The sequence below is a fragment of the Delphinapterus leucas genome, chromosome 6 (assembly GCF_059928025.1).
Source record: "Delphinapterus leucas isolate spDelLeu-1000000601 "Yukka" chromosome 6, BTC_Dleu_Yukka2, whole genome shotgun sequence".
Taxonomy (NCBI): domain Eukaryota; kingdom Metazoa; phylum Chordata; class Mammalia; order Artiodactyla; family Monodontidae; genus Delphinapterus; species Delphinapterus leucas.
The window spans coordinates 124,451,451-124,474,677 of NC_143134.1; the positions used below are offsets into that span (position 1 = coordinate 124,451,451).

The window sequence follows — 23,227 nt, forward strand, 5'->3', positions numbered from 1 at the left end:
TTACACGGTGAAGAAGGAAGCACATTCTCTTTAGGTAGAAATAAACAGGTATTGACCCCAACACCCTTGGGTTGGTGAGCAAAGGAGGGTAAGAACCGCACTGAGAAAACCAAAATCTAGAGAGGACCCAGTGGCCACGGCAATGGAGGTTGTCCAGGGCAGACCCAAGGTCGTAATTCCTGGTTTCTTAAATGTTATGCAAATATAATGCAAGTGTACTGTTTGTAAAAGGATCGATTAAAGGTGTGACCACGTGTAATTTAACTGTTTTTCCTTCATAAATTTTTCTTCCACCCAAACAAAAATCAAGGACGAGTAAAAACATTTGTCCACCCAGGTGTACTGGTCCGTGGTTGCCCAGAGGCCTGGGCGCTGCCCTCGTCTCCACGCAGTTCTGTTCTCTCCTGGGGCCAAGGCCTCAAGGCAACGGGCGCAGGGCCAGCGCAGTCTCCACAACAAGCCGCTGCCAGGCAGGGCCCCTTCCCGCCCTGCCCTGCCCTCCTCTCCCCTCCCCGCCCCACCGGGCCCACTTCTCCCCTCCTCTGCCCCCTCTCCCCGGGCCCGGCGCAGCGGCCCCACGTGCTCCCCCACCTGCCCGCGACGGGTGCGGACCAAGGAGGGGAGCAGGGAGCCACAAGGCCTCCGCCGCTCTGGGGGGAGGGCCCGACTCCACCGACACACCCGCCCCGCCGCCCCTTGGCACCTGAGCCCCGTATGTCTCTGCTATGAACGGCTCCGCGCCCCTCCTCGGCTCGGAGACCCCGCAACCTGCGCTCGGCCGCCCTCGACAGGGCGCAAGGCGGGCCCGGGCTTAAGCGCTCGCCCACGGGGCGCGCCCCGCCTACCTTCCCCGGGCCTCGGGCCGGCCCTCCCCCGCCCTCCCCGCTTGGCCCCTCCCGAGCCCGCGCCCCAGCCCGCGTGGGTCCCCGCGGCACTGCGGCGGTTACCAGGACGCTGGCCCAGCGTAGCCAATAGCGCCGGCCTGTCGGCGTGCTCTCCGGAGCCAACCAATGAAAGAACAAATCAATCATTTGAAACACCCAATGGACAGAGCACCGCAGAGCGAAGGGGGGTATTTTGATAGGGAGAGCAGGGGCCGCGGCGGACCAATAAAGGGCCAAAGGCGTTGGGAAGGCGGGCGTTAGGCGGATTGATTGACGGAGCTGCACCCAATCAAATGAGGACGCTTGCTAGCCTCGCTCTGGAAACCCAATACGAGGCTGGCGGGGGCGGGCGCGGCGGCTATATAAGCACCGGCGGCGAGTCAGTTGTAGCACTCTGCGCGCCAGCTCTTCGGCTCTCGCTTCTGATCTGCAACTGCTGCTGCCGCCGCCGACGCCGCCGACGCCGCCGACGCCATGAGGGAGATAGTGCACCTGCAGGCCGGCCAGTGCGGCAACCAAATCGGCGCAAAGGTGAGCGGGGTAGTCGGGGCCGGCGCAGGTCTTCCGGGCGGGGCGAGCGGGCGGCGGGAAAGATGGCGGCAGCGGGCGGGCGGCGGCGGCCCCGCATTGCGGCCCCGCGCGGCGCCCGAACCGGAGTCGGGGCGGGGGCGGCAGCGAGGGCCCTTGGGGACGGCCCAGCGGCGGCGGCGGGGGAGGGGAGGGCCGCGCCGTCCGGGGCGGGGCCGGCTCCGGGCACCTCAGGCGTGACTCAGCCCCAGCCCGGCCCGCTCGCGTCTCCCGCAGTTTTGGGAGGTGATCAGCGATGAGCATGGCATCGATCCTACCGGCACCTACCACGGGGACAGCGACCTGCAGCTGGAGCGGATCAACGTGTACTACAACGAGGCCACGGGTGAGACCCCCGCGCCCTTTCCCCACCCCTCTGCCGCCCCGCGGCCCTCCCGTCGCTGACGCTCTCCCGCCCCCCAGGTGGCAAGTACGTGCCCCGCGCCGTGCTCGTGGATCTGGAGCCGGGCACCATGGACTCCGTGCGCTCGGGGCCCTTCGGGCAGATATTCAGGCCGGACAACTTCGTCTTCGGTGAGCTGCAGGTCGGGCTGGGGGGTGGCTTGATAGCCAGGGTGCCTCATAGGTCAAGGGGTGCCCAAGGTCGTCACTTTTAGGACCGCAGAGCCGAAGTCCTGATTCACTTTACACTCCCCGTAGAAGCGGGGTTCAAGGACACTCTCCTTTCTTCTCGAGTCACTCAATCCCCTGTCCTAAAGCGGCTTTGGGGGGAAGGCCCAGCTGTCCGCACGCACGGAAGGAGCAGGCAGATGTAATCTGCTAGCTGTGCAGGCTGAGTCAGAGGCGGTGGCAGTTCCTCTGCCCTTGGGAATTGGCGGAGGCTGCCCGTGGGAGCAGCTGGCTTGTCGTTCAACTACTTTAGCTTGAACTCTTTATTTTTAATCGGGTACGTCGTTACCTTATCCGTCTGGGGGTCCACCTGCTGTACCTGCGGGGTGGGGGGGCGTGTGTCACCTCACGCCGTGTCATCTGGCCTTTTGGCACGGGTGACCGGTGGTGACCACATGCCTGGCCGAAGAGCGACCGGCTGCTCTCCTTTGCAGGTCAGAGCGGTGCCGGGAACAACTGGGCCAAGGGGCACTACACAGAAGGTGCGGAGCTGGTGGACTCGGTGCTGGATGTTGTGAGGAAGGAAGCGGAGAGCTGCGACTGCCTGCAGGGCTTCCAGCTGACCCACTCGCTGGGCGGCGGCACGGGGTCCGGGATGGGCACCCTGCTTATCAGCAAGATCCGCGAGGAGTACCCCGACCGCATCATGAACACCTTCAGCGTGGTGCCCTCGCCCAAGGTGTCGGACACCGTGGTGGAGCCCTACAACGCCACGCTGTCCGTGCACCAGCTGGTGGAGAACACGGACGAGACCTACTGCATCGATAACGAGGCTCTCTACGACATCTGCTTCCGTACCCTGAAGCTGACCACGCCCACCTACGGGGACCTGAACCACCTGGTGTCGGCCACCATGAGTGGGGTCACCACCTGCCTGCGCTTCCCAGGCCAGCTCAACGCTGACCTGCGAAAGCTGGCTGTCAATATGGTCCCCTTCCCGCGCCTGCACTTCTTCATGCCCGGCTTCGCGCCGCTGACCAGCCGGGGCAGCCAGCAGTACCGCGCGCTGACGGTGCCCGAGCTCACCCAGCAGATGTTCGACGCCAAGAACATGATGGCGGCCTGCGACCCGCGCCACGGCCGCTACCTGACCGTGGCCGCCGTGTTCCGGGGCCGCATGTCCATGAAGGAGGTGGACGAGCAGATGCTCAACGTGCAGAACAAGAACAGCAGCTACTTCGTCGAGTGGATCCCCAACAACGTGAAAACGGCTGTTTGTGACATCCCACCCCGGGGGCTAAAAATGTCTGCCACCTTCATCGGCAACAGCACGGCCATCCAGGAACTGTTCAAGCGCATCTCGGAGCAGTTCACGGCCATGTTCCGCCGCAAGGCCTTCCTGCACTGGTACACGGGCGAGGGCATGGACGAGATGGAGTTCACCGAGGCCGAGAGCAACATGAACGACCTGGTGTCCGAGTACCAGCAGTACCAGGACGCCACGGCCGAGGAGGAGGGGGAGTTTGAGGAGGAGGCCGAGGAGGAGGTGGCCTAGGGCTGCGGTACCGGGTGAGGCGTGGGAGCTGTGGGAACTCTTTATTCACTCAGCCTGTTCTCTGATAGCGCCGTCTTTCTGTGTGTGTGTTTGTTCTTCTTGTCTTGACATCACATGCTGTACAGATACCACCATTAAAGCGTTTTCATAGTGTCTGGCTGCGCCTCTCTAGTTCCTTCCGACAGGCCTTGCGGGTGCTGTTGCCAAACGTCAGTGCGTAGTTGTCCTGCATGGCTGCGAGGGGCACCACTGCAGCTGAGCGGGCTCGCCACATGCGCAGGGTGAGCACGCGAGTGGCTGCTGGAGGGGTCGGCTCGGCCTGCGAACACGCAGACTCCTGGGAGCTTGGGGCTGCCCTGGGCCCCTGCCTCCTGAAGGCGGGTCTGGCCTGTGCACAGGAAACCTCTAGAAGGCCAGCATGGTCTGTAGGCAGCTGGCCTGTGTCTGACTTTTAGTGTCAGGGCTGTGAAACCGTTGTACACTGGGGAAGAGGGGACATTGGGTAGTCCTGCCCCAAGGGAATCGTGTGGTCACACAGCTGGCCTTCTGCCTGAGGTTCAGCACGGGTAAGGGGGCCCAGCCCCGGACGCCTCCCCACGGTGACCTGTCACCGTGACCTTGTCTGGGATGGGGGCAGGGAGCTTACTGCACTCACCTGGTATGAACCCCATGTAGAAAGGTATCAGGCCTTGGCTCCTGTAGATGGTGTTGCTAGGCCACTGCATTCTGGGCAGCCTCTCGCCCGGGGCACGGAAGGGATTTCTGAGCAGGAACTGTGGAAACAGGCAGGCGTTGGCATGTGCTGCCGCCCCCAACTGGTAACCAGTGAGCAGAATGTCCCGGTGGGTGCAAGGCTGACATTCTCCTGGGAATGAGTGGCTGAGGGTCTTTTCCCGTCTGTCCCCAACACTCCGGGGCAGAGAGCCAAGACCTAGTCAGAAAGACGTTCGGGGGGCAGGGGCGGGCGGAGGGGGAGCAGCCTCTTTGGGCCAGGCAGAGTCCCCTCCCTCCAGGGAAGCCAGAGCGTGGAGATCTCTGTGCTCGCCCAGGGATGGTGTCCACATACCTGGCTCTTGTCAAACTCATCCGTGGCCTGTGCGACCCCATCGCGAAAATTCATCCCTATCACCCAGGCAAACCGAGGGACAAAGCCAGCATAACCTGGGGAAGGAGGAGCCAGGGCCCTGCTCCCAATCATGCCCATCTCCCCCCCCCCCCCCCCCCCCGCCTGGGCATTCGCACCTGCTCCCGGGGGGTTAGGGAAGTCTGTCTGGGCTCCTCTCTCCCCCTAAACAGACAGGAATGGGTCAGCAGGAGCTCCCAGTCTCGGGGAGGGCCCTTGGGCAGCCTCACTTGCTCTCCCCAGGTCCTGCCTGGGCCCTTGGAGCCTTGCGGGTGCGTGTCGTGCCCAGGCCCCAGGCACCCACCTGAGATGGCCTTGCGCTGGATCAGGTCGGGGTGGTCCATCTGGGGCGGCCTGTGGAAGCTGCCCACATGTAGTGTCTCCCGCTGGTGGGCTGGGGCCGGGCACTCTTCCCTCCTGCAGGGGCACAGCTGGAATGGGGAGGGGCAAGTCAGCACCCCAGCCCCCACCGGGCTCTGGCTGTGGTGAGGCTTGATCCCAGTGCTCCCAGTGCGTCTCTCAGTTACCTGGTACTGCGTGGGGGCCTCACGGGCAGGGGTGGCGCTCATCCAGGCCTCTTCCCCTAATGCCAACCGCAGGCCCGGGTGTCCAAGGTCCCTGGAGTCCCCCTTCCTGCCCGGTGGGCAGGGAGGGTAGGGGGGGTAGGGCGTGAAGCCTGCAGGCAGTGGGACTTGCCTGGATACATTCTCTCCTCCCGGCGGCCCCTGGGCATCCACCTCCTGGGGTGGGAACCGGCCCAGGATCTCACAGTTTTTGTAGGGCTTCAGACCTGTATGGACAGGGCAGCCTTGAGCCACAGCGGGCATGGGGGCGTCCCCGGGGCTACAGGGCTGGTGGGCGGGCAGCGGCTTAACTGGTGTACTGGGAGACGCGGGGCTCTGTCAGTTCGCGGCAGGGCGTAAACGGTGGCTTGGACTCGCTGAAGTCCTCGATGGACTTGGGCTTGGCTATGGGGGACAGCACGGAGCACGGGCTCTTCGGCACGCTGGCGTCCGTGAGCAGCTGCGCCGTGGTGCGCCCATAGGTGTTCCCCACCTGGTAGCGCAGCTGCGGGTAGAAGCCGGCATAGCTGTGGAGGAGAGAGGAGCCGGTGTGGACCCAGCCTACTGGCCACAGGCAAGATCCGCGACCCGCCTACAGAATGGGGTCACAGCAGCACCTGCCGTCCGGGGCTCTTGGGGCTTGAATGGGCAGCACAGGCCAAGCACTGAGAACAGGGCTGGCCCACGGAAGGGGAGCTCTGTCATCACCACCATCAGGGTCCCATCCACCCAGCCATCTTCCAACAGCAAGGGTCTTAAAGATGAGGCAACGGGGAGCTCTGCCCCCCGAAAGCATTGCAGGGGTGGTCTGAGACACAGGGCAGCCCATTGTACACGAGTCGGTCCCGCCAGGAAGGTATGGTGGGCATTGGGCCCGGATGGTGGCCACCCGGGAGGCTGGCGGGAGGTGACACTTGAGCTGAGCGTCACTGAGGCCCGTGGGGAAGTGGTGTGGGCGCCATGGCTAAGCCCTGAGGGCGTCCACTGCTGCCCGGGGCCTGTGTAACGCCCAAGGGGGGTGCGTTGCTTTCCTCTTAGGAACTGCCCGAGAATGCAGGTTTGTCAGTCAGCTGCGCGAGGCTGGGGCTGAAGGTGAGAGCCTCTGCAGTGTCATCAGAGTTGGGTCTGGTTCTTCCCAGCCTTTTCCTTGTACGTGGTCTGAGTGTGTGTTGGTGTGCACACACACTCTGGAGGCCTGTTTCTATTCTTATTTATTGGGTTGTGCTGCACAGCACGCAGGATCTTAGTTCCCTGACCAGGATCCCACCCGTGGCCCTTGCAGTGGAAGCTCAGAGTCTTAAACACTGGACGGCCAGGGAAGTCCCCCGTTTCTGTTGTTGGCATGCGGGACACCTAGCAAGGTGGCCTGGCATCGGTGCCCATCAGTTTATTCCACATGCTCCTCTCCTCTTTATGTTTTTAATTTTTTTTTTTTTCGGCTGCTCGGCATGCAGGAACTTAATTCCCCAACCAGGAATCGAACCCGTGCCCCCTGCGGTGGAAGTGCAGAGTCCTAACCACTGGACCGCCAGGGAATCCCCAGTTCATCTCCTCTTTAAAGCGCGGAGTGCTCTATGGAAGGAGAGGCCAGCCTCCCCAGCTGTCCTCCCCAGCTGTCGCGCTGTCCCCAGTTTCTGCTCTCGACAGACGTGCTGGCCACCTGAGACGGCTGCTCCAGCAGGGCAGGTCGGCCGGGCCCTCTCGAGCCCACCCCAGCCCTCCCGCCTGGCCCCTCCGGCCCTCGGCCTCACCCCCATTTCCCTGGCCTTCCGGGTCCCCAGGCTCCTGCGCAAGGGCCTCACCCTCTGGCCTCAGCTTCCTGGAGACCCAGCTCTGGGGCCCCCCTCACAGCCGAGCAACCTTCAGCCCTTAGGCCCCGGCCTTGCTCCCCCATCCTCGGGGACCCCAGCCTCCCCGCAGGGCTCCAGCGCTTACCCAGGGATGTAGTGAGGTTCCGGCGGGAAGAGGTTGTGCTTCTGAGTAGCTGTCATCGCGCCTCAGCTCTGCCTGGGCTGCCTTCAGCCCCTCTCGTGCCTGCACCTGGCTCCATCCAGAGAGGAGTCCTTGTTGCCTGGCAACCATTGTGAAGAGGCCCGGCATTGTTGGGCAGCACCTGGGCCGGGCCCCTTCCCATACCCTGTGAGCACTCCCGCTTTCCGGAGGCCCGGGGAGGCGTCTCACTGAGGACAGACCTAGAGCTTGGAAAACGGGGACTGTAATTGCAGCCCAGTCGGTCCTGCTAGGTAGTGAGAGGCAGGGTTGGGTTTGAACGCTTGCTACTCGCAGGGGGCCAGTAGCCAACTGAAGGGCAGCCTCCCAGGGTGAGGCTAAGGGAGCCCCACCCCAAGCCCCCTCCTCAGATGCAAGGCCCTGGGCGCTTTGGAGGCATTGCCACAAGGTTCCTGAGCCGGGGAGCTGCTGGGACTCTGTCCTGGAGGGTCTTTCCCCTGGAGCTGGGCACTATTTTCCATTTTAAAGAAATCCTGATCTGTGTGTGTGTGTGTGTGTGTACGGAGGACTTTCTAACCATAAAAACGAAGAAAAATATCATAAAGGCAAGATTAGCAGGTTCAAATACGTGTCAAAAAAACAGTATAAACAATACTAAAAGGCAGACGACCAACTGGGGAAAAAGTTTGCAGCAAGTGTTATGTGCAGACGTGATATCAGTGGAAACAACCTTACAAAACAAACCTATGAAAAATTAACACCCCAACAGAAAAATACATGTGAAATGTGCCTATAGTCAACGAGGGCAGAGCCTCTGTCAAACGAATGCTGATGAAACGCTGATGCTGCAGTTCCTGACGCTCCTTTGCCAGCATGAGGACCGCCTCTAATTTGGGAGCACAAAGGCTGCACAGGCTTTGACCCACCGCTTCCACTTGGTGCGTCTGTCCTGAGGAAATGATCCATGTTTAGCTGAAGACAGGCGTGCACGTCATCCGCCATGGCGGATGGCAGTATTTGTTATAGGGAGAACTCCCAGCTGCTCACGCCCAGTGACAAGGGCTCTGACAAGCTATACCTGCATCTGTGGGTGATTATGCCCTCAGAGAACACCACGAACCACGGGAAGGGCCCCGGAGCACAGACTGGGAGCCCCCCGCCCCGATCAAAGGTGTGTTTCCTCAAGGAAGTCTCTATCTGTCTGCCTGTCCATCTGGAGCACCTCCCGAGGCCAGGCAGGGTCAGCGTCAGATGGGAGGGCTCTGGAGAGGAAGAGACGGGGGTGCGGAGGAGGAGACGTTCTTGGCCGGGCCCCACCTGGATGAGGCCAAGGCCAGGGCTGAGCTGGTTGGCTGGTCAGCTCTGGAGGGCGCCGCAGGGCCCGGTGTGCAGATGGACTCTCGCTCAGCCGGCCTCGTCATTGTCATTCCTTTGCGTTTCAGCCTCAGCAGCCTCAGCAGCCCCAGCCGTTTGTGATACCCTCCAGCCTCTGTGCCCCCAAGAAGACCGGCCTCCCCACCTCAGCCCCACCTGGGCCGCCAGGCCTGCCTCTGGGGTGGGCACGGTCCACTCAGAGCCAACCACTGTTGCTCCACTTTTCCGAGGGCTGGGTTTTCCGCGGGGGCTCCTCCTGCGCTAGGGAGTCTCCCTGGACCCTGCCCCCTACCCCCACGCCTCCTTCAGCTGGCCCTGCACAGCTAGGCGCCCCCTGGCCCCTGCCCCCTTCTCCACCCTCTGCCAGGGCCTCAGTCCTCCCCGAAGCCCTACTAGAGTGGACCCCAGCCCCCCAGGAGACCCCAGAGTCCAGGAGAGGGGAAGGGTTGGGGCAAGAAAGCGGGGAAGGGAGGAAAGATGGCCGAGCCAGGAGTCACGGGCGTGGGGCGGCTGAGGGCCTCCTGGCCACAGCTGACCTGCCTGGCCACCTGGCAGGTCAGGGGAAGGGCACCTCCAGGGCTGCTTCCCCAGGGAGTTCCCGGCAACAGGGTGGGGCCCATGACCAGCCAGCGAGGTCACAGAGCCCCGAGATGTCCCTGGGGGAGGGAGCCAGAGACCCTGACAATGAATTTTGACCAGAAGGCAGGTGAAATTCCTGGCAAATTTTCACATCAATGGAGGCGAACACTGGACCCATGGCCCCCTGAAGCAGAAGCCACTTGTGACTTCCCAGTAACTTCCCAGGGCGCTGGGCGGGCTGGGGGGCGGGCAGCTGGCGTAGGGTGGCTATTGGCTGGGGGCATGGTGGCCCCCAGGGGTGCAAGAGCTCCAGGCAGGCCTCAGGATGCTAACGGGCCCCTCCAGGAAGCCCGCCCACCTGCGCCCACAACCTGAGGGAACTGTGTGAGTGAGGGCTCTGGACCCCCAGCCCCGGGCCGGTCTGCGGAGGCAGGCCGGTTGGTGGAGGCCCGCCTGGAGGACCCAGGCCCAGAGCTTGCTTCCCGCCAGGGCTGGAGCGACGCCCTCCCGGCGTGACCGATCTGGGCGTCCCGGGCCCCACCAGGTACCGGGTGCCAGATGCTTCGGCGTGAGAGTCCTCCCCACTGCCCCACTCTTCACCATCGGCTCGCATGCACCCCACCCGTGGCGTGCGCCCTCCCCGAAAGCCCCCACTGTCCGCCCTCACCCCCGGAGTGGGACCCCGGCCACCAGCGCCCCCATGACGCTGCCCCCACCGCAGAGGGTGGTGGCTGCAGGGCGTGGCAGACCGTGTGGTTCCCGAGCGAAAGCCCCGTCACCCAGAACGACTTCAACCGGGAGCAGGTTTGCCCGGCGGGTCCTGGGGTGGGGGTGGGGGCGGGGCCCCCGAGGGAGGGGCCTGCGGCGACTTTGACCTGCAGTGGCCCTCACCCGCCGACTACCAGCCGCCCGGCCCGCCCGCCTGCCCGGCCTTCAGCTTCGGGGGTCGCCTTGCTCCAGGCCCCCCCGAGGCCCAAGCCCACTTGGGGATGCTGCAGGCCTGGGGTGCAGGGCCGCGGGCCCAGCCCCTCCTGCAGGCCCCTCTGTCGACGGGGTTAGCTCCATCGCCTACGACATCCCTCCCGGGTGCCGCCTGCCGGGCCCCCGCCCGCCTGCTTTCTGCGTGAGCCGCGCGCCCCTGCTGGCCTCCTGGGTGGGCTCCTGTAAGGAGGTGGGCGGGGGCGGGGGGGAGGTGGGCACCGGGCAGAGGGGGCGGGCGCGGTAACTGCGCCCACCTTCCCTCTGCAGCCTGTACCCTGGGCCCGGCTGCCTATGGCGTGGAGGACTACTACAACTCTCACCTCCCCTCCGCACACGGGGGTGGCCATCCAAGGCTTGCGGAGGCCCAAGTGCCACGACACCGGCCCCTTCTGCGCGCTCTCGAGTCCAGTGGGTGCAGCTGGCCCACCCAGTTAGCACATGAATCCCTGGCCTTCCGGGCCTGAGGGCCTTCCCGGGCCTCCCCCTGGAACTCAGTGCCCCCAGCCTGGCCTTCTGACCCTCTGGGCACCCGTGATCCACCCTCCGGGCCGGCCAGCCCCTCTGACCTGTGGACCCAGCCTGGAGCCCAGCCTGGAGCCCCACCTGCCCACCCCCCTTGTTATGTAGAGATGCTGTCGGTTCTTCCGAATTCTGTGCTGTGCTTGGTGGCCTTGCCTGGTGAGCTGAGCTGCAGATGTGGCCTGCAGCTAACCTGTCATGTCCGGCTTTCTCTGGCCAGGGATCCCCCTTCACTTCCCCTTCAGTGCTGTCTCCTCTGGGGGGGGGTGGCCTGGGGCAGGGTGGGAGGGAGCCCTGTGGGCAGTGTGGGACACCCCCATCCAGCCATGCCATCCAGGAGAGGGTCCGGCTGCCAGTCTACCCAAGGATCAGGCTGCTTGCCGAGCCGAGGAACTGACCGTTGCAGTGGAGGCGGGGGGCAGTCTTGAGGTAAGGTCAGCCTGCCCGGCCACCAGGTAGGGCCCAGAGGAACAGGTCGTTAGGGCCCGGCCCCCCTTCTTCCCGCACCTGCCCAAAGACCCTGTGAACTCACACGGGGCCGTGCAGGCCAAGCTGCAGCCGATAGACTCCCCAGGCTTCACTGTGCGGCCCGGCCCCTGCCCACAGCAGCAGCCTGGCCACTGGACTCCTTGTCACCATGGACCCGCCCTCCTACCCAGGGGTCGGCCCCAAGGCTGCCTCCCTGCAGGGGCCTCACCTGCAGCTTGTGGTGGCTCCTGTCTCTGCACCAATTTCCCCAGGGGTCCTCCCTGTGTCACCCAAGCCCTGGGCCAGGCCCCCTTCTCTGTCTCCTCTAAGCTCAACCCCTTCAAACAGTCACCACCCAAGAGCTGCTCCCGTGGTGTTGGCGTCATCCCTTTCCGCAGGGAAGCCGAGGACAAGTGAGTCTGAGCGTCGTGCACCTGTGACCTCCTCCAGGGCTGAACCAGCTGGGGGTCAAGCCCCAGCACCCTCGGGAATCAGAGCAGTGGGACTGCAGACTGTTGGCACTGAGCCCTGGGCTGACCAGCTCAGGCAGCGGGCAGCAGAGACAGACCTGGGGCACTCTGGCCTTGGGAGTCTGGCCCAGCGTGGGAGGACCAGGAGCCCTCCTCTCAGCTGCACCACAAGCAATCCCTAGGTCTCAAAGCCAGGAGTGGGACCAGCAGGAAGGATGCAGCAATCCCTTGAGCTGGGCTGAGGAGGGAGGGCTTTCCGGAGGGGGCTTTCAAGGATGAGTTTGCTGGGCAGCAGGAAGGGAATTCATGGCAGAGCAAACCTCAGAAGCCAAGGCACATGAAAAGGGAGAGGGTGTGATGTTTGGTGTGGCCAAGCTTGGGAAGACCCCGGGCTGTTGGTTTAGAAGGAGGTGAGCTGGAGGGATGGAAAAGCTGCAGAGGGCCGCGTGCTGGGTCCGGGGGCTTGCATGCTTGGCAGTGGAGAGCCCACGGAGGGTGCAGGGCAGGCAGTGACTGCTGCAGGCACTGTATGGGCATCTTGCACTGCAAGAGATGAGGGACACCATGGAATCCAGGGCTCACATGTGCAGCGAGTTGGGCTGGACCTCAGCCTGAGGGCCTAACACTTTTGGTTAGCAAGGGGGATAGATGCTCAAGGTGACAAGAGGACAGCCATCCTTTGTCACTCTGTCACTGCGTGTCCAGGTCTCTGCTAGGCACTCCCTATTTGAGGCAAACTTAGTTTTTTTGTTTTTTTTTTTTAAGTAAATTTATTTATTTACTTTTGGTTGCATTGGGTCTTCGTTGCTGCGCACGGGCTTTCTCTAGTTGCGGTGAGCGGGGCGGAGGGGGGCGGCTACTCTTGGTTGCGGTGCGCGGGCTTCTCATTGCCGTGGCTTCTCTTGTTGCAGAGCACGGGCTCTAGGCGTGCGGGCTTCAGTAGTTGTGGCACCGAGGGCTCAGTAGTTATGGCGCATGGGCTTCGTTGCTCCGCAGCACGTGGGATCTACCCGGACCAGGGCTTGAACCCGTGTCCCACGCATTGGTAGGCGGATTCTTAACCGCTGCGCCACCAAGGAAGTTCCCACACTTAGGTTTTGGTCTTTGTGACAACACTACGGTGTGAGCTTCGCCGGGTTGGACAAGGAAGAAACCAAGTTCCAGGATGAGAGAGGGTCGTGCACCTGGTGGGCGCTGTGAGGTCAGCAACAATATTTTTCATGATTATTAAAACGCTCTTGTTTAAAAAAGCAGCTATGAATCTCCTGAAGCAGGCCGTGGCACCCCGCCCCCTGTGCTCCATCCCCCTCCTCCGGTGCCCCCTCCCCAAGGCGCCCCGCGGCACTCCGCCCTCCCTCCGCGCCAACCCTGTTCTCCTTTGCCGGTAAACGGCTGCAAGCGCCGCGAGGCTGGGCGGGGTCGCGCAGGAGGGCGGGGCCCGGGTGGGCGGGGCGGGGCTTCCTCGACGCCCTGTGCGTCGTCCTGGCACCGCCTTCGCGCTCCGTCTCCGCCAGGCGAGGGCCGCGGCGCAGTTGCCGGGAACCTCTGCGGGGCGGCGGCGGCGTTTCCGGGGAGCCGGTTGGCGGGCGGACCCGGCTCCTGTGCGGGGCGGAAGTGGGCGGCTGCGGTCCGAGGGGATCCGCGCTGCGGGCGGAATCTGGCCGAGCTGGAGGGCGCCGGGGAGCGGAGCTCGGGCGGCCCCCGAGGCCCGGGCGAGCGGACAGCTGCGGGGCCTGCGGCGAGCGCGGCGGTGCCCGGGGAGCGCGGAGGAGATGGGGCGCCGAGCCGGATTGGGGCCGGGGCGTCGGCCATGTTCGCGGGGCTGCAGGACCTGGGCGTGGCCAACGGCGAGGACCTGAAGGAGACGCTGACCAACTGCACCGAGCCGCTCAAAGCCATCGAGCAGTTCCAGGTGGAGCCAGGTGGAGGAGGGGCCGGGTGGAGAGGCCGAGCGTCTGGGTGTGAGTCCGGCGTGGGGCGAGGTCGCGTGGGAAAGCGGGCAGATTTCTCTTCCTCCCGATCGCTGCGTCTTTTTCCCGGGCTGGAGGAACCAAGTGTCCTGAGTTGAGACTACGTCGACGGATATCTGAGTGGTTTCCAATTTTTGCAGTTACAGCCAGCGCGGCTGGGAACATCCTTGTCCCTGCCTCCTTGTGTACTCAGGGCATCCGGAGTGCCTGGCCAGACGGGGCTGTGGCTGAGGTTTCTCTTGTCGCCCGAAGAGTCAAATCGAGCTCCGCTTCTTTAGACAGAAAATGGCGTGCTGCTGCCCTCCCTGCAGTCGGCCTTGCCCTTCTTGGACCTGCATGGGACGCCCCGACTGGAATTCCACCAGTCAGTGTTTGATGAGCTTCGGGACAAGCTGCTGGAGCGCGTGTCAGCCATTGCCACAGAGGGGAAGGCCGAGGAGAGGTAAGTGGGCGGTGAGATGGGCGGCCCCCTCCCCAGCTCGGGAACTGAATGTGCCCCGGTGGCTACACATCCCTACTGAAAAAGGGGCCGCCTGTGCACATCACCCACCGGTCTGGGGACAGGCAGGGAGCTGCTTCCGACTTGGTCCTGGGCTGCTCCCTCAGTGCTGAGAGTCCTTCCAGGTACAAGAAACTCGAGGACCTTCTGGAGAAGAGCTTTTCTCTGGTGAAGATGCCATCTCTGCAGCCAGTGGTGATGTGCGTCATGAAACACTTGCCCAAGGTAACAGCCGCAGGACCAGCTTGCCCTGGGGAGGTTTCCTGAGCTGCCTGCCTCAGGAACAGCAGCTCCGGAGCACGTTCCCCACGCTGGCTTCTCCCTGAGCCGAGCCGCGCATTGACTGAACCTTGGCACAAGCTCTGGAGCGTGGCGCCCTTTCTGGGAAAAAGCTGTTTGTGGGCAGCACAGCTCCTGCCCCGTCAGAGCCTGGGGGGCCAGTCACGGGTGCCGCTGTCAGTTGGGGCTGGGCTGGCTGTGGCCTCTGCTGTGGGGGGCTGAGGCCTGCCGGCTTGTCTTGAGGGAGACCCCTGGGGCACAGGTGCTGCTCACAGGTGGGCTCCGGGGTCACGTAGGTTCCTGAGAAGAAACTGAAGCTGGTGATGGCCGACAAGGAGCTGTACCGGGCCTGCGCCGTGGAGGTGAAGCGGCAGATCTGGCAGGACAACCAGGCGCTCTTTGGCGACGAGGTCTCCCCGCTGCTGAAACAGTACATCGTGGAAAAGGAGAGCGCGCTCTTCAGCACGGAGCTCTCTGTCCTGCACAACTTCTTCAGCCCTTCCCCCAAGACCAGACGCCAGGGCGAGGTGAGGCGGGGCGGGAATGTGTGCAGGGCCTCCCCCGTGAAGCCCGGCTTGTCTGCTTCTAGAAGGCTGGGCTCGGATGTGGGGCTGGCAAGGGGCATTGCAGCACTGCTCCTGGGTGTGGGTCTCTTTGGTCTTTTCTGCGTACTTTGAGCGCGGCAGCTTAGCCGGCCTCTTCAGCTAAGCTCTCTGTGTCTTCTTTCAGCCCTGGGAGTTTTTCTCTGTTTCTGTGTTTGATTCATTCCTTGCTTCAACAAATGCTTTTTTTTTTTTTTTTTTAAATAAATGTATTTATTTATTTATGGCCCTGTTAGGTTTTCGTTGCTGTGCGCAGGTTTTCTCTAGTTGTGATGAGCGGGGGCTACTTTTCGTCGCTGTGTGCAGGCTTCTCATTGTCGTGGTTTCTATTGTTGCAGAGCACGGGCTATAGGCGCACAGGCTTCAGTATTTGTGGTACACGGGCTCCGTAGTTGTGGCTCGTGGGCTCTAGGAGCGGAAGCTCAGTAGTTGTGGCGCACGGGCTTAGTTGCTCTGCGGCGTGTGGGATCTTCCTGGACCAGGGCTCGAACCCGGGTCTCCTGCGTTGGCAGGCGGATTCTTAACTGCTGCGTCACCAGGGAAGCCCAACAAATGCTTTTAGGGTGCTGACTCACTGCCCTGGCCCCTGGACCCTTCAGTGACCCCTGGGGTACTGGGGCACCTGCCTGGGGGTACTGCAGGCTCATGTGGGGCGGACCCTATGCAGTAGGTGTCACATTTTGGTCCCTGAGAGCTCCGGGGGTAGAGGAAGGCTGTGGAGACGGGGGACGGGGTGGGGGGGGCGCCACAGAGCGTTGGGGGGGTGGGGCGGGGCTGGAGGCCACCGTGGACACTTTGACCTTTCCTGGTGAGGTGGGGGTCCCTGGCCCGGCTCCGGGATGACCCCTCAACCTGGGAGGGAGGTGATGGTACGAGGCCAAACGTTGGCCGAGGAGCGTTTGAGGTTTCGCCGTGTTCTTTCACCGCCAGCCTTCTCACCTGGGGTTTTGTGTGTGTGGCCTGAGGTAGGGCCTCACCTAATGTTTTCTCTCAGATGTTGGGCTGGTGCTTGCAGCACCACTTCCTGGACAGGCCGCTGAGTGTGTCAGAGCCCTGCCTGCGTTGCCTCCCCTTTCGTTTGGGGGAGCCTGGCCTTGGGCCGTGGTCCTGCCCCTTCTTCACTCTCCCCTCCAGGCCAAGGGTCCGCCTTGGAGTCCTGCCAGTGTAAAGGGAGAGCGCGGTGGCAGGTGACACGTTGCCCCGCCGTCCTCGGGTGGGTTAGGCCTTGGGGCTGTGGTTCTGTGCCCAGCAGGCCAGGCCGTGGTCAGGCTGGAGTGCGCGCCTGTCTCCGTGTTAGAGGTGTCGGTACGTCGGTGCCGAGACTCGGGTGATGTTCTATGCCTGCCCCACTTGTCGGGGTACCAAGGCCTGCTGGTGGGTCCTCGGCAGGGGCCCTAAGGTGGGCTGCCGTCCCTGCTGACCTCCCCACTTGCTGCATGCAGCCTGTTGGGCTGCCTTGGTGTCTGTCACCCCAGGTGGCCCCGTGCATCCTTACGGCCAGTGTGCCCCAACCGGGGCCCTCTCCTGTTGGCTGCCGCCTTGGCAGGAGCCTCCCAAATAGGGGCAGGGTGCGGAGGGGGGTGGCGGCGGCCGCCGCCGGGAGAAGGCGGGAGTGGGGTGGCTGCGGCAGGGCCTTGAGCAGACGCTGAGCGTGGCGGTGCCGCCCACCCTCATCTGCGCCCGCGTCCCCCACGCCACCGGCTGCCCCGCCCACCGACTCTGGTGGAGTCTGGGACCCGGGCTGACGGCCTCTCAGAGGAGCCGCAGGGCGTGACGGGTTCGCTTCCTTAAAGACAAGAAACGTCGCCACCCAGCACAACTTGATGTTTTGTGAGAGAGGAAGCTTAGCGCCACAGGGTCGTGGCGTGTGCGAGGCCTGCCCGGTGTCCCGGCAGGTGGTGCAGAGGCTGACCCGGATGGTGGGCCGCAACGTGAAGCTGTACGACATGGTCCTGCAGTTCCTGCGCACGCTCTTCCTGCGCACCCGCAACGTGCACTACTGCACACTGCGCGCCGAGCTGCTCATGTCCCTGCACGACCTGGACGTCGGCGACATCTGCTCCGTGGACCCCTGCCACAAGGTGGGCACCCGCCCCGCCCTCGCTGCTCTCCCCCTCGGCTTCTCTTTCCCCTCCCCTTGGATGTGGCGGTCCAGGCACGTGGGCTCCGCCCTAGCCCCTGTGCCACCTCTGCCCACCCGGCTGGGGGACCGTGATGTCCCCTGGACGTCTGACCCAGAGCCAGCTGCGCCCCGCCCCCTCCAGTCCTTCCGGGGCCTCTGGCCCTCCCCTGCCCCAGAGCCCTCGGGGGCTGCTCACTTGTGAGCTCTGTGTTCAGGAACAGGGCTTTCTGCACTGCCCTTGTCCTGGCATAGGTGCCGGGCGGCCCCAGACGGCGTCCCTTCCCAGGGGCTTCGCAGTGTCACGCTCTGAGCTGGCACTGCCCCCCACCCCGCACAGTGGGGGCCCTGGAGGAGCCCATTTCAGAACAAAACGCCCACTTTGCCTTTTCTTGCACCACCTGGCCTGTGGGGATGTGGGCACTTGGGCCTGTTTCCTCCGTGCTGTCCCATTCCTGGGGGCAAGCCACGCCTCGGCGACTCGAGATGGGGGTCCCGACGTTCGCCCAAGGCTCAGGAAAGCTCAGGCGGCGCGTGCTGCCTGGAGGCTGCGGTCTCTGGCTGAGTCCTGACCACGCCTCCTCCCCGCAGTTCACATGGTGCCTGGACGCTTGCATCCGAGAGCGCTTCGTGGACAGCAAGAGGGCCCGGGAGCTGCAGGGCTTCCTTGACGGAGTGAAGAAGGGGCAGGAGCAGGTCCTGGGGTGAGGGTCGGCCTTGTGCCGGGTCCTGTCCACGGGCGTCCGGACGAGCGTGCTGTGGCCGCAGTCGGGAGCGGCTGTCTCTTCCAGTACATTTTAGGAGGACTGGTTGGCGCCCGTGCCCACGGCTGAGAGGCTCGGCTGCTGGGGTGAGGCCATCGCCGTCCCAGGCGAGCTGGGCGCCCGGGCTGGGGCTCTGGTGTCTGCAGCCACGTGGGGCCTGCCTGTGAGCTGAGAGGCCCGCCGCACCCGGAGGTGGGGGGGTCTGGCTCCCGGCAGGGCACTCTCTGGGTGGGCTCCGCCTGGCCTCCTGTCTCAGCTCCTCGTTCCTGGAATTGTCTCTGTGGGAACCTGATTGAATTTATGGAGTCCGGGTCAGGTTCTCAACCAGGACTGGACCTTAATTCTTTAAAAAACCATTTGATGCTTCAGTTTGTTAAGTAAGTTAAGGGCAAGTTACGAACCACAAGCTTGTGGAAGGCGGTCCTGGGCGGCGTGGCCATTGTCCACGCCGAAGGGCCGTCTCCTCGGGTCAGTGGCTTGGTGGGCTGGGAGCGCCCCTCACTGATGCCGCGGGCACGTCCTCACAGGGACCTGTCCATGATCCTGTGTGATCCCTTCGCCATCAACACCTTGTCGCTGAGCACAGTCAGGCACCTGCAGGAGCTGGTGGGCCAGGAGCTGCTGCCCAGGGTGAGTGCACCCGGCTGGCCACATGCTGCCTTCTGGGGGACATGTGGGTGTGGGGAGAGCACACATACCCGCCAGGTGGAGGGCACGTGCAGCCAGAGCCCCTGGCTGAGTGCGGTCCGGGCGGGAAGCTCAGGTGAGCACGGCCAAGGCCTGCATCTCCCTGCAGGACAGCCCGGATCTCCTCCTGCTGCTCCGGCTGCTGGCGCTGGGCCAGGGGGCATGGGACATGATCGACAGCCAGGTCTTCAAGGAACCCAAGATGGTAACAGGGTCAGGCGGGCTCCTTCCCGCTGCCTTCTCAAGGGGCTGTGGGGTGGGGTTTGGGGAGGTGGGGAGGAGGACGGGCCCCAGGCCCACGTCCGGGAGGATGAACGGAGGAAGGGGGCCGAGGGGCAGGGACGGTGCAGGACAGCTCTCGGGCCTCTGCCCCAGGAGGTGGAGCTGGTTACCAGGTTCCTGCCCACGCTCATGTCCTTTGTGGTGGACGACCACGCCTTCAACGTGGATCAGAAGCTCCCGGCCGAGGAGAAGGCCCCGGTCTCGTACCCGAGCGCGCTGCCAGAGACTTTCACCAAGTACGGGCTGCGGGCACTGGGCGGGAGGGCCTTCCCCTCGGGCTCCCTCGGGGCTGACGGTGCTCGGGCGCAGGTTCCTGCAGGAGCAGCGCGTGGCCTGCGAGGTGGGGCTGTACTACGTGCTGCACATCACCAAGCAGAGGAACAAGAACGCGCTCCTGCGCCTGCTCCCGGGTCTCGGTGAGTCACGTGGGAGGCGGGGCCCAGCCGTGTCCTCTCACAGACGCCCTCGGCTCTCGCCGCAGCCCATGTTTGCAAAGAGCCACCTTAATCTTTTCCTAAGGGGCGAGAGGTGTGGAGCCCCTCAAGTCCTCAGACCATTGAGAGAGCCCCCCCTCCGCGGTGGTGAAGAGGCCGCTTCCCCCGGGAGTCTTGCTCTGCCTGGGGTGCGGGGTACAAGGCAGGAAGACGTGGGAGGGATCTGAGTGGACTCCTTCAAGGGTAAGGGAGCGCCCGGCCGGCCCGCCACGCACGACAGGCCCGGGGCCTCTGCTGGCCCGGTCCTGGTCCCGTCTGAGGCATTGCGGCTTCCCGGGGAGGATCTCACGCTCCGCTGTCTGACGGGGGTGCATGCTGTTTCCCGACTTTTCCATGTGGGGGAAGCGGCCCATTGTGGGTATTAGTTTCTACCCAGCCACCACCTAACTGATCAACAGGAACTTATTCTTACGGTTCTGGGGGTCAGAAGTCTGCAGTGAGTCTCCCAGGGCTGGAGTCAGGTGTGGGCAGGGCTGGCTTCTCCTGGGGCTCCAGGGAGAAGCCCCTTCTTGTCTCCTCCAGCTTCTGGGAGCCGCGTCCTTGGCTCCTGGCCCCTTCAGTTCATCTGTCCAGCTTCTCCCGTCCTCCTGTCTCTGGCTTTGACTCCCGCCTCCCGCCTTCCTCTTCCAAGGACCCGCGATCAGCGTGGGCCACCCGGGGCGTGCAGGACCATCTTCCGTCTCGGGGCCCGGTGCCCCTCAGGTGGCGCGTTCACAGGCTTCTGGGTCAGCATGTGGCGATCTCAGGGGCGACAGCTTGTCTGTCTGTTTCGGGGGCTTCCAGGAGCACAGTCATAAGGAGCTTGGATTTGCCTCATTCTTTCTACTCACTTTTGAACTTCTGTATCTTTCTTGTTTAATCGTGTCTGTAGACACAGGATGTCCTGCGAGGCGGGAGCATCAGTGTCTCCCAGCCACGAGCTGCCGCCTGGGGGGCTGGGGTGCAGGTCTTCAATCACGTTCAGGGAGAGCGATCTCGTTCTTTGGTGTAACTGGTAGGTTCTAGTAAGAAAGAATGTTGGTTTTTAAAGTTCTTTATTTTTAAACTTTTTTCGGTGGGAGTTTTTGATGAAACCCAAGTAAAGAGTACAGGATTGTGAAGGCCGGTGCCCATCGCCCACCTGCACGGGGCTCCGCGGGTGGCCGCCGCCCCGTCCCTCAGCGGTCTGTACGTAAACCCGGCAGACTGGCTTGGCACGATGCAGCAGGTGTCTCTACAGAAGACAGACTCTTAAAAACCACGACCTTGACACGTGGTTGGTTGGGGTCCAGGTCCCGACGGTGGCCACGTTGCCCCAGTTGTCATATAACATTTTTGTGCGGATGGTCTGTGCAAGTCAGGAGTCAAACAAGGGCTTCCCTTCACCTGGCTTCGCCGGCTGACTCTCAGGTCTTGTGGTCTGTAGGGCTACGTGGGGTTTGCTGGGGGAACCAGGGCGTTTGTTCCCCGGTCGGGACTCTGCTGGCAGCGTCCCTTGGTGCAGTGACCGTGTGCTCGCCCGAGTGTCCTGTAACAGGCCGCGAGGCCAGCCGAGTCCCCGGTCAGCTGTGCAGCAGGAGTGCACCCCGCGTGTGTCCGGTGGGGTCGCGTCTCCCGCCGCGTTAGGGGCTCGGTGGCTGGGGTCGCGTCGGCGTTTCTGTCTCAGCTGCTGTGCCTGCCCGCGTGCGCTCGGTGGTGTTGCCGGTGATCGCTGCGATCGGTTGGTAGTTACTCTTGCCATCTCTCTCTTCTGAGGTTTGATGGCCGTGGCTTCAAAAAAAGAAGGCCCGTTTGCTCTGTTCTCTCTCCTCTAGAGCCCGTGGTCCGGTAGGCCTGCCGGGCCAGCCCTCGGCACTTCTGTGTCTCCTCTCGCTACCGGCCCGTTCAGCTTTCCCTCTGCTGGAGTCCACTTCATCCTAAGCCCCTTGGCCGCTGGGCAGAGCCACCCGTGACGGGCTCTCGTCCCCTCCCCACCCTTGCTCTGGAGCCCCGCCCCCACCGTCTGCTTCCCCTGTCCAGGCCCAGGTTCTGGCCCTCAGGCCCGGGTCGGGGAGGTGGGTGTTGGGCGAGCTGTGCGACGCCTGCTGTGCTTGCAGTGGAGACCTTCAGCGATCTGGCGTTTGGGGACATCTTCCTGCACCTGCTTACGGGCAACCTGGCGCTGTTGGCGGACGAGTTTGCCCTGGAGGACTTCTGCAGCAGCCTCTTCGACGGCTTTCTCCTCACCGCCTCCCCGAGGTGCCCGTCCTCTCAGTCCACATCTCAGTCGGGGGCGCCGGGCACAGCTGGGGAGGGGGTGGGAGGGCAGCTCTGCAGCCGCCTGCAGCCCAGCGCGGCCTCTTCCAGGAAGGAGAATGTGCAGCGGCACGTGCTGCGGCTCCTCCTCCACCTGCACCACCGGGTGGCCCCATCCAAGCTGGAGGCCCTGCAGAAGGCGCTGGAGCCCACGGGCCAGGTGGGTGCCCTCCCCTGCCCTGCCCTGCCCCGGCTGGCTGGCGTGCGTGTGCGTGCGTGCGTGCGTGCATACGTGTGTGTGTGAGAGAGAGAGAGAGAGAGAGAGACAGAATGGGAGAGGGAGAGAGGAGAGAGATCTGTGTGCACACGCTCTGGGCCTGCCCCAAAGCCACGCGCTTCCCCCCACAGAGTGGAGAGGCGGTGAAGGAGCTGTATTCCCAGCTCGGTGAGAAGCTGGAGCAGCTGGACCGGAGGAAGCCCAGCCCGGCCCAGGCCACAGAGACCCCAGCCCTGGAGCTGCCCCTCCCCAGCGTGCCCGCCCCAGCTGTACTCTGAGGCTCCGCCTGGGGCTGCTCAGGGGTGGGCAGGGCCCCCGGTGGGGTCGCGGCCCTGGTCAGCCAGGGGAAGAGGCTCCCCTGTGCCTGTGAGAGCAGGAGCCCGTCTCTCCTGGAGGTGGACTGACTGTTCCTGGGACTGGGGGTGGGCTGAGCGGAGACCCCGGGGACCGTCCTGTGGGCAGGGCACCTGTGCTCTGCACCTCAGCCTCCCCTGGAACTTGGTCCTGGGAGGTGTGTGCCTCCTGCGTGAATGGGACCCGCGTGGCTCCCTGGAGCACAGGCCTGCTGCAGGTCTGCTGCCCCCCATCTGGCCCCTTGCACTCCCACGCCGTGGAAAGCTGCTTGCTTGTTCCTCCTCGCGTGTGGGTTTCCACTGCTGTCAGGCAGACAGGCAGTAGTTGGCATTAGGAAAAGGACACCCGTTTTCCAAGGGGCGGGGGGTGGGGGTGGGGGGTGGGGCAGGGTCCGAGGCCTGAGGGGAAGAGGGCGGGCCATCAGGGTTGGCGCCCGATTGGCAGAACCGCGGAGTTTGCTGGGGGCAGGGGTCTGCAGGTGGAGCCCAGCTCTCCAAGGAGCTCCTCCCCTGTTGACAGTCCCGTGTAGCACATGGGGGAGGAAAGCCCAGGCTCCCCTGCTGCCTCGATTTACCCTCCGAGCAGCGTCCTCGGCCAGGTGAGGGTCTGCTGCTGTTCATAGTGAGACTTTCACTTTTGTAAATAAAAGGCGTTTTGGTAAATCCAGCAGACGAGCTGTTTCTGTGAGCGCCCAGGGTTGGTTGCAGTGCAGGCTGGCCAGCACTTTCCTGGCGCCTTTCTCCGTGGGCACAGCTTGGATGCCCAGCCCCGTCCGGGACAGCAACTGTGGATGGTGAGGCCTGGGCCTGGCTGCACTCGGGGCCAAAAGACTCGACACGGTCAGCCCTGGGTGGGCCTCAGTGCCCATCACCAGTGCTGACAGGTTGCCGAGGGGCAGGCTGTGTGGAGGTCACTGTGACCTTGACAGGTGCGGCTCTGCAGGTGTCGGGGAGGCATTGGTAGAGATGGTGACTGAGGAAAGCAAAGACCCGGGGGTGTGGGCGTCAGCAGTCGGGAGGAGCCCGGTGTTCGTGCGCTGATGGGAGTGACAAGGGATGAAAAGTGGATGGGGCTTCGGGGGAC

The 23,227-nt window shown here is 63.8% G+C and overlaps 4 protein-coding genes across 6 annotated transcripts; 3 read left to right on the forward strand and 1 right to left on the reverse strand.

Annotated features, from left to right (window-relative positions):
* Positions 1–1,261: 1,261 nt before the first annotated feature.
* On the forward strand, positions 1,262–3,729 carry TUBB4B (tubulin beta 4B class IVb). 2 transcript variants are annotated; one of them, XM_022578068.3, is made up of 4 exons: positions 1,262–1,415; positions 1,689–1,797; positions 1,875–1,985; positions 2,516–3,729. In XM_022578068.3, the coding sequence occupies exons 1-4, from the start codon at positions 1,359–1,361 to the stop codon at positions 3,574–3,576; spliced, it is 1,338 nt and encodes a 445-aa protein (XP_022433776.1). In that variant the 5' UTR covers positions 1,262–1,358; the 3' UTR covers positions 3,577–3,729. The 2 variants fall into 2 exon arrangements, with proteins under 2 accessions (XP_022433776.1, XP_089770189.1); XM_089914063.1 differs by having other exon boundaries at positions 1,290–1,415; positions 2,491–3,729.
* Positions 3,128–7,327, reverse strand: CIMIP2A (ciliary microtubule inner protein 2A). Its single transcript, XM_089914066.1, has 6 exons — positions 7,198–7,327; positions 5,575–5,789; positions 5,004–5,489; positions 4,643–4,737; positions 4,232–4,349; positions 3,128–3,810 (listed from the first exon to the last, which is right to left on the reverse strand). Exons 1-6 carry the CDS (start codon positions 7,251–7,253, stop codon positions 3,722–3,724), a joined length of 1,059 nt encoding a protein of 352 aa, XP_089770192.1. The 5' UTR covers positions 7,254–7,327; the 3' UTR covers positions 3,128–3,721.
* Positions 7,328–7,757: 430 nt separating this feature from the next.
* Positions 7,758–11,859, forward strand: STPG3 (sperm-tail PG-rich repeat containing 3). Its single transcript, XM_089914064.1, is given in 9 exon segments — positions 7,758–9,291; positions 9,293–9,517; positions 9,519–9,549; positions 9,655–9,792; positions 9,887–9,969; positions 10,047–10,230; positions 10,233–10,328; positions 10,414–10,478; positions 10,480–11,859. Coding segments are annotated over 9 exon segments (1,152 nt in total). The 5' UTR covers positions 7,758–9,063; the 3' UTR covers positions 10,582–11,859.
* A 1,309-nt stretch (positions 11,860–13,168) lies between these two features.
* On the forward strand, positions 13,169–22,468 carry NELFB (negative elongation factor complex member B). 2 transcript variants are annotated; one of them, XM_022578067.3, is made up of 13 exons: positions 13,171–13,515; positions 13,852–14,015; positions 14,198–14,297; positions 14,648–14,878; positions 16,849–17,034; positions 17,664–17,776; positions 18,364–18,466; positions 18,633–18,728; positions 18,899–19,041; positions 19,115–19,221; positions 21,375–21,516; positions 21,625–21,733; positions 21,922–22,468. In XM_022578067.3, exons 1-13 carry the CDS (start codon positions 13,414–13,416, stop codon positions 22,066–22,068), a joined length of 1,743 nt encoding a protein of 580 aa, XP_022433775.1. In that variant the 5' UTR covers positions 13,171–13,413; the 3' UTR covers positions 22,069–22,468. The 2 variants fall into 2 exon arrangements, with proteins under 2 accessions (XP_089770188.1, XP_022433775.1); XM_089914062.1 differs by having other exon boundaries at positions 13,169–13,515; positions 21,375–21,733.
* Positions 22,469–23,227: the final 759 nt, after the last annotated feature.